This window comes from Phodopus roborovskii, unplaced genomic scaffold, assembly GCF_943737965.1.
Source record: "Phodopus roborovskii unplaced genomic scaffold, PHOROB, whole genome shotgun sequence".
Classification (NCBI taxonomy): Eukaryota; Metazoa; Chordata; class Mammalia; order Rodentia; family Cricetidae; genus Phodopus; species Phodopus roborovskii.
The window spans coordinates 415,750-425,687 of NW_026125865.1; the positions used below are offsets into that span (position 1 = coordinate 415,750).

The 9,938-nt window shown below is 39.7% G+C and overlaps 1 protein-coding gene across 1 annotated transcript in view; it reads right to left on the reverse strand.

The window, feature by feature from the left end:
- The window catches only part of Arhgef9 (Cdc42 guanine nucleotide exchange factor 9), a 163,232-nt gene extending 158,607 nt beyond the window's left edge, over positions 1-4,625 (reverse strand). The window contains 1 exon segment of the mRNA XM_051178858.1: positions 4,197-4,625. Within this exon segment, the coding sequence (XP_051034815.1) occupies positions 4,197-4,226 (30 nt within the window). The 5' untranslated portion in view covers positions 4,227-4,625.
- Positions 4,626-9,938: the final 5,313 nt, after the last annotated feature.

The following is a 9,938-nucleotide window of genomic DNA, read 5'->3' on the forward strand; positions in this document are numbered from 1 at the left end:
CACAATAATTCTCTTATTCTATATGTTTAACTGGGATTTTTTTTTCTTTTTAGTCTTAAAGAACAAGACAAAGCCAGGTACGAAGTCTAATATCTTTGCTCAGTGGCTACTCATCTTGGTTCACACATGTGATAACTCTCTAAATCATATTTCTTTAAAATAGAAATGCATGGTTCATTTACATTAACTGTTTATAAATTAAAGAACAAGTTATGAAAATGAAGAATAGTGCTGACCATTGCATGATTTTTAGTGAATATAATTTTGTTATACAGAGGAGTAACTTTGATTTAGCTGGGCAGTAGTGGCACATGCCTTTTATACCAGCAAAAAAATTGATCCATTCTAGATACCATATATGCTAAGTATAACAAATTTCCAAAAGTTTAATAATATACTTAATTTTCTTGTCATGTCAGAAATCAAAGCTGATTGACTGAAATGCTATCTAAAACCAAATCTCTGTTACCTACACTGTGGCTAGGAGTCCAACCCAGATGACTCAAACCACTGACTTTTATATGAAATACCCTTGTATGTATATAGCTATTCTTTGTTCTTTGTAACCCAGGGCTCAGCCAGGTGAGTGACTTAGTAGGTAATAAAAAATACAAAGACAAGCAATTTACAAATAATACTATGTACAGTTCTTTCATCATATTCATCATCTCTACCATTATCACCACGAGCCAAGCCATCATCACCTCTATCCTGGACTATTATAAGAACCTCTTCACAATTTATGTCCTTATCCCCAATTTATGTCCTTATCCCCACTATAATCTATTCTCCTGATTAAATATAAGTCAGATAATGCCCTCATCAACTCAAAAGCTTCCAATGTCTCCTCATCTCACTCATATAAATTTCCCCATATCATTTATTGATCTACATTTAAATTTTCTCTCTGATTTCATCTAACATTTTTTATCCACTTACTAATTTTTTACCTGCTGAATTTTGTTTCTTAGACAAGCTAGTTAGATTTTCTTCTGGTTTGTCTTTATATCTAGCATCCTTTTCTAAATATGCATATGAACCTTAAGTTCTTTCATATCTCTGCCTAACTATCCCTTAGTCAGAAATATTTTAACTAATACATCATCCCATTTTCATCTCTGTTCACTGTTTTCCTTAGTGCTCAACACATCTTGCCATTTTACATACTAGATGGGAAGATCCCTGAGCATAATTTGCAATTTATTTGTGGTCAATGCTCTTTTTCCTCTGTATCACATCCATAAAAGTTAATAGTGCATAGTCTAATATTTTTAAGTAAATCAATGTGTACAGTAACATCTAAAAGTTAAAGGTACTGTTATTCGTGGATGAGAATAGTAAGACAAATACAAAAGTCAGGCCCTTAATCTTAGACTTTACGAAGAATATTATTTCCATTCTATACATAATTCTTCCTTCACTGACAACTGTCATTTCAAGGGGAAGCTGAACAATTTATCATCCAATATGAACTCATACTTAAACATCCTGTATCCACTGAGATAGTAATTTCTGTAAAATCTTAAACAATGTTTTATGAGTTACATGGTAACATATTAATTAATTTACAACTGCCAGATGTGCGGAAAAAAAATTCAGGGTAGTGTAAATGATAGAGCCACATTACATGATGACTACAACTAACTCCGTTTTCCCCTCATAATCCTTACTCTCAAGCACCGATTCTGCCCTAGCCTCCCAAGTTGCTGAGATTACAGGCATGAGCCACCATGCCCAGCCTCATAATCCTTACTAGTTAATTTTTTTATTTAAATACGTTTTCATACAACATCATTTGATCATATTCTTTCCCCTCCCCCAACTCCCTACCCACCCAACTTCATATTTCCTCACCCTCCAACAAAAACCACAAAAATGAAATTAAAACAAACAGAAAAATAAAATCTGCACAGGTTCAAACCAAATAAAATCCACACACTGAGAAGGAAATTTAGTCATAGAATCCTACCCCTAACCAAGAAGCTATCTTCAGTTGACACCTACTGGGAAAGAGAAAACTCTTTTTTTTTTTTTTTTTTTTTTCAGTAGGGTATCACTGGCTATATTAACAGGAACAGTTGTTGGTTTACTAGTTAACGTTTATCCAACATTTACTGGAAGGGATGTTGGTGGACATTAGTAATCTCATTTAAGGGAGAGAAAGCTGAGACCCAATGTAATCCCAACAGTGAACACCATGCCAAAGACTAAAGGTTTTCTGCCTCCCTGACTAAAATAATAGAATGGCTAGGTAAAAGCTTTTTTTTTTTTTTTTTTTTTTTTGGTTGTTCCAGATACGGTTTCTCTGTGTAGCAGCCTGGCTGACCTGGAATTTGCTTTGTAGACCAGTCTGGCCCCAAGATGCTCCTGCCTCTACTTCCTGAGTGCTGGGATTAAAGGCATGTGCCTCCATGTAGAACTGGTAAATGCTTTTTATCATAGACTAGTCACTGCTTTGGTCCCCTAAATTTTTAGTATGAGGTTTTCTTCCCTCACCAATTAATCTTTAATTACATAGTGATTTGCAAGATATGTCATTGGCCTCTTTTAAAATTGGGAAAAATTCAAATTCTCCATTAATTTAATCAGTTTTCAGCACATGGTTCTGAGCCCTGGCTTGTCAATGCATTTGCAAGAGAAGGGAACTTTCGCCCAGACCCAGCTGCCACAAATGATAGAACTTGCATGGAAGTTTTCAGGCAGATATTATAGCATTTGTTCCTTCTGAAAGTCTTCTCCTGATTCATTCTTTTCTAGCTTTCTTAGCGCCATCTGAAACAGTAATTTGTGGAATGCTAAAGAAGGACAGTGAAGGAGAGTCAGGAGACTCAAATTTACCTCCAAAGAGTTTGTGGCCTTGAGCAAATCTGTCCCATTCTCTGTGTCCTCTGGTGTGCTGGCTAGACTCCAAACACTCTAATGTCTTTACCTGCTCTCACTTTTACTGGTTCTACAAACATTTGATTTAGCCTTGTGGGTCCCCTGGGAAGTAGAGAGTTCTGGGGAAAGAAGCTAGGTAAGCCCTTGTATTTAATGATATAAACTAGCTGCCTTTAAGAATTACTGAAACAGAGAGCTTGAGAAAACCCTGAAGAAGGGAAAAAGGGGTGTTCCTTTGCTCCTTTGCATATATTCCTAGCCCACACCAGATTCTCTCCTTCCTTTTAAAATGAAAAAAAAAGAGTTTAATATCATTCCCCCCCCCCCAAATGTTTCAGTCTCTTGCTTTGCTGCAGATTGTGGGTGGTAGTGCAGAAGTATGTGCTGACACTGGCATCAGCGCTTGCTGACCCAACCCAACTGCCCTCCAATATCCCTGTCGGTACTGACTACAAAGTCATTGTGGCCCTCCCCTCCCCATTTCCCCTAACCAGACTTGGACTGTCCCTGGCTGATTCAGAGAATCAGGCACCACTTCCTCTCTGCAATGGGAAGTCATTTCAAGGTCTCCAGGTATAAAAGGGATCACCATGGCATAAAATGAACTGAAGATGATACTAAACACACCCCCACACATACAAACAAAAGCGCACCCTCCTTGCATTGGTGGGGGTCTGCTAGTTGAATTCCCATTTAGAGGACGAGGTTTTCTGTAGCCATCTCTCCTTGACAAAGCCCTAAATGTGGACTGGGTGAGACCATCCCAGGCAAGGAAGCTTTGCAGGTCTTTCTCAGATAGCTTCCACCTGGGTGGTTCTGGGCCCCCTAGAGCTGGCTAGGGGTCACAGGTACATACAGCCTAGTAAAGGAGGTCATGCAGCTCTCCTACAAGGCTCTCTACAATTCTTGGCTTTGTGGATGCTCCCCTCAACCCTTGCCAGCTTGCTTGCGTCCTGGGAGCTTTACTGCTTACAGAGAGAGCCCTATGTCAGACCCTTGCCTCTCTGGCATCCCAAGTGTTACCTGGGATGCTCCTGGTCACTTCATCTATCCCCTAGCCTGCACCTACCCCAGTCTCGGAGGGCTGCAGAGATGCCTGAGGTGTGGGGGGGGGATGGGAGGGGTCTTTACTGGTTTGACAGGCAAGCACAGACTCCTAAAATGGCTACAGGAAGCTCACTGGTGTCTGAAGGACAGTGGAGAGGGCGGTGGGCAGAGGTATGGGGGCTCCTGGTGTGGAGGTTAATTCGAGGGATTGGAGGTCAGATTGGAGGATTAGGGCTCATGCAGGGAAAACTAGAGCTACGTGCACTCACCATTCCCGATCCTCCTCTAATCCACTGCATGGTGTCCACGAAGTCCAGCTTCTGTGAGGCCGGGTTGCTGGCGCGGGTTGTCGCGGGCTGACTGGGAGGGAGGGCAGGACTGGAGGAAGCGAGAGCCCCAGCGCCCCCTCCGCCTCCCCTCCTCCACAGCTCTACAACCGAATCCCCTCAGCCTGACCTAGCCTTCAGTTAGGTTGTTTCTTGTCGGCGTGCGGGCTGTGCTTCTCCACCCCGCAGCTTCCCAGGGGGCTTGACAGGAAGGAAACACGCAAATGGGGGAGGGGGTCCCAGTGAGCCGCCTTTGTCTTCCTCCAAGGCTTGCAAACTGAGGGGTTGGATACAGGCGAGAATATAGGGGGAATAACCTCCGCCAAGGGTAAGGCAGCTACCACCCCTGCTTGCCCTCCTGCCGCTCTCGATTTATATGCAGTTTATTGTGGGGCTTCCCAATTATGTCGACTCAGCGGAAAGTCTTCTCCAAAGTTGGAAAAGGTGTTGGGACAGTCTTTAAATATTAAGATCCTGGCCCACTGAAAACATGACAGTGAATTCTCATGCCTCTCCCCCAAGCTCTCTCTCTGTATTTATCTGCATTACTTTCACTTTTCAGAATAACCATGGAAAAGCAAGCATTGTTATCACCATTGTAGAGAAAAATAAAAGGATGTTTGAAAAAGGGAAGGGAGCTGTATATGGTCACATAGAAAATAAAGCTCTGACTTTACCCTCTGCGGCAGCTTTCCAAACTTCTTTCAGCTCACACTGTGTTCTCTCTCTCTCTCTCTCTCTCTCTCTCTCTCTCTCTCTCTCTCTCTCTCTCTCTCCTTCTCTCCTGCCACCCACCACCACCACCACACACACCATTCCAGTTGTCTCCCCTGTATCTTCAGGAATATAAGAGGTAGTGTAAATGATAGATGAATTTCCCACTTGGTTATTTGGCTGAGAATGAGAAAAACTAGTGTAAATGATAGATGAATTTCCCACTTGGTTATTTGGCTGAGAATGAGAAAAACGTTTATCAACAGAAAATGCCCATCTTTTCATGATGCCAACTCTGGGCAAGAAAACCCAGACCTGCCCTTTTACATCTGCTGAGGGTTGAGGTTGTCGGCTCCAATCACACCCATTATTCTGTATAATCTTCTGAATAATTCTATGAGGTGAACAAAATGGAGTTTTAACTACCCCACTCTGTTACATGCATGTACACTGAAGATTGAAAGATATCTCTGCCCAAAGTAGCACAAAAATACAAGAATCCAGGGCTCCTGACTTGTAGGGCAATTCGGGCTGTATTAGAATTGCAAACAGGTTGCAGCTGCAGCAAGATAGAATTTGAAGTATGATATCAGTAAAAAGGTCCTGGAGGATATTGTCAATGAGGTTGTCATTAGCATGTTACATACATAAACTTTTTGACGTCTCCTTAGTAAACTGTTCATTTTTTTCAAGTCACTGTTCGGGTCTCACACAGTTGGCTGAAGCCTAAAGATTTGATATGATCCCAGGCACTGGAGGCATACAAACAGAAGCTCAATTGCCCTTTGCCTGGGATTCCTAAATTAAATGGGGGCTTGGCTTGGATAACCTATCAAGTTCTTCCCAAGTCTGGTAGTCCAGGTATCAGTGATTCTACCATGTCTCATCACTTTCTCACCCGTGGGTCTTCATTTGTGCTGTGTCTTGGATGTGGCTTCCTTGCCAACCAGTGTCTTCCAGTTCATTGAAATGATTATGATTCTCTAAGAGTTGCAAATGACTGTGCTACCTGTTGGAAGTTCACCTAGAATACCACCAGACCTAAGTCCCGTTTCACTCTCACTTGATATTGTCAGTTGAGAGGGATCATTTTTATTTACTGATGCTTATAGATAAAGTTGTGCCTTACTTCACAGAATGTTAGCTTGGTGTCCAAACCCTTAAAACTGTAAACTGTTACTGTATTAGGATGTAAGGTCTTTAAGGGCATAAATAGGTTAAAATGAAAACATTAGGGTGGGTCTTTATCCAATATATCCAATGACCTTATGAGAGGAAATTTTCACAGAGACTGATAGAGGGTGACGATCATGTGGAAACTTATCTATAAGCCCAGGTGTGGAGACTTATCTACAAGCCCAGGAGAGGCTTCAGAAAAAAAAACAAAATCAACTTTGAACTCAAACTTCTAGCTTCCAATATTATAAGAAATTTAAGTTCTGATAAGCCACACAATATGTGGTTCTTTGGTTTTGTCAGCCCTAGCAAATGAATGTGCTGGATGTATGTATGTTTTTCTATCTAGTAATTTAGCTGGAATTATAAAGTTTTTCTTTAGTCTTCAACGTTTTTGAAGAAGTAACAATAAGCTTCTGACCTAGGTATTTTCTATAACACTGACTGGCACATAAGATGTCCAATTGATTGTTTTTGTTTTCATTTCATTGTTATTGTTATTGTTTGTGTGTGAAAGAGAGAAAGTGAGAGCTTGCACACATGCACAATTGCATGCATGTGTTTGGCTGAATGGAATTGAGGGTGGAGAAGAGCACCTCAAACCCCTGATTTTGGATAGTGCATGAAGTGCAGTAGAAGCAAAAATGGTAGTACACACCTGTATTTCCAGCACCTGGGAAGAGAAATAGAATTGCCACAGTTTTGAGATGAGCACAGTCTGTATAGCTATAATCCAGCTAGGGCTACATATTAAAATCCCAATTTAGTAAAAAAAATTAACAAACAAGTGCAAAACCACTAAACAATTATTATAGTACTACTATTAGTGACGTGAAGCTATGCTCTATTTATAAAACAATATTTTGGGCTGGAGAGATGGCTAAGCAAGGCCCTTAACCAAAAAGATAAAACATTTTACAACCTCCTTCTGGCCTTTCTCCCTTCCTCCATTGGTGAGATCCCACATCCTTCCACCATTGAGGGAACTTCTAGCTCACTCATATGGCATGGAGACATAAGTAAGTTGCCTTCACTCCCCCCTATAGTCACTCCATTTTCTTGCCAGGGTACCTGACTTCCCTTTAGGTCTCACTAGATCCCATACCCCTCCACAACTGGGACCCTTTACCCCAATCCACATACTATAGAGACACAGATAAGCTACCTGCACATCCCAGCATAGGCTTCTACCATCTTGATCACCCCACAGCTGCTAACAAGGACTGTGAACTCCTCCTAGCCTCTCTTCATCCTTTTGGGACTTGAAAGACCTCCACCTGCTCACCACAAGGAATTCTTCAACAAGCATATACAGTGCAAAGACCCAGGCCACTCTAACTTTCAGTAATACCAAAATCATGCAAGCTAGCTGTCTGTAACCCCCTCCTCAATGTTCTGTTTGGCTCTGAGAGCCAGGGCCAGTTCATACTGTTAGGAGAAACTTATTCCAAGCTCTGCTAGAACCACAAGACTATATATATAGCAAGTAGAAGGCCTGAGATAAAAGCCATAGCCCCAATACTAGACAGAGGAAAGCTATATCCCAACCCTGCAATGAATTAGGTCCCTTATGTGTATTGTAAACACCCCTGCTGAAAGAAGAAAGGTGACTCGATCAAAAGCAAGCAAGCAAGAAAGTCTCAATCAACAAACTCCAGATGTGTAAATCCTAATGGAGAAATAAACAACAACAACAACAACAACAACAACAACACACACACACACACACACACACACACACGAGTATGCACAAACATAAGTAGCTTCATATCCATAAGTAGCTTGTCTCCTCCCCAAAATACAAACTCTATCTTAATAGCTCCTGTTGAAGAATTTTCAAATAACCTAAAAAGAATGTTTATAACAGATGGTCAAACAACTCAAAGAAGACAAAGACAAGCAAGTAAAATTTAAAAAAGAAGTCAATCTGAGTCAAGAAAAAGAATTTTTTAAATTTTAAATTTTTAAAAAAGAAAACCTAAACCAAAATGATGCTAGAAATGAAATACTCATTATGCCAATCAAAAGCCTTAGTGGAAAACTTCATCAACAGATTGGATCATGTCAAAAACAGAAGGCCAGTGACAGAAAATAATGTAGAATAATTAGATAATTCAGTAAAGATCAAAGAGAAGGTTTTAAAATCTGTAAACTAAACATGCAAAAGTTTTGAGATATCATGAAAAGACATAACTTCCAAATTATGATCATATAAGAAGAAAAGAAAACATGGCAAACTCATAGAGAATATGTCCAGTGAAACCATACATTTTCCTAAACATAGAGAATGAGATACCTAACATATTCAGGCATGCAGCACTTACAGATCACAAAAATAGATAAAACCAGAAAAAATTCTCTACGAAATATTGTAGATAAAACAACAAAAACACAAAATAAAGGAAGGGTATCAAAAGCTGCAAGAGAGAAAGAGCAAGTCATTTACAGAGACAGGTCTATTATAATAAAATCAAAAACTTTTAAGTTCAGAGGAGGCTGGAAAGATACATTCCAACTCCTGAAAGACCACAGCTGTCAGAACACATTACATACCCAATGAAATTGTTTATTAAAATTGAAAGAGAAATAATATGACAAAAATAGATGAACGGATTTTATGACTACTAAGCCAGCTCTCCAGAGGAGTACTTCAACTGTAAGAGAAGGGTAGATACAACCAAGGACTTAAAAGGAAAAAAAATCAACAGTATCAAAACAGGTAATCAAAAGTGATCCAAGAACCCCCACCAGAATTTAAATAGTATGAATAAATACATATACTCCCCTAATAACAATATTAATACCTTAATTCCCTTAATAAAAAGACCATGAATAACAGATTTTATTGGAAAACAAAATTCATGTTTTTACTACCCCCAAGAAATAGTCCTCACCATCAATGCTATCTTACCACTTTAAGGTAGAAGGATAATCCAAGTAAGTGAAACTTAGAAACAAACAAGTGTAGTTATTCTAATACCTGGAAAAAAGATTTCAAAGAAAAACATGTCTTAAGATATAAGGTGGATTATTTCATATTCATTAAAAGAAAATAATCATCAACAATATATTATAATCCTAAATATATATGCACCAAACAGAAGGCCACTCAAATTCATAAAATAAACAGTTACATCTAAAACCACGAATTGGCCCCAATAAAGTGTTAGTGTATGATGTTAATACCCCACTCTTCCCAAGAGACAGAAAGCACTTGGTTAGTCTCCAGAACAAGACAGCAAAACTCAACTGTTAAAGACACCATGTACTTAAGTCACAGAACAGGGAACTATCAAGCTGTTACTGATTTGAATGCTTCATCCCAGTGGCTAGCTTTTGTAATGCTGGAAGGTGCTATGCATGCATGCTATTAGAAGAGCAAAGTAATCATCAGTTTTACCCAGCTTTAACCTCTGTGAGTTACAATAATGACTGGCCTGGCAAGACATATTCACTGGTACAGTAATGAAAAACATTATGGGAGTGACCAACAACTTTCTGATTGTATTTCAGTCTTGCTCCACAGGATGAACACCATACCTGGCACCTTTGTAGGTCCAAGAACCTGTGGTTAAACATGTCACAGGTCCTAGGGGAAAAACTCCTACTGTTATTTTGCTAAATGGACATAGTATTAAACCATTCTTAATAACTAATCACTGTAGCCCTAGATTAATGTATCTCTCAACCCTCTTCAGAGAAGATCCAATTTGCAGTAGATGATGATTAACACAGAGACCAACAACTAGCCAATGCTCAAAGATGCTGTGGAATGTTAGTCCTAGATGAGACATC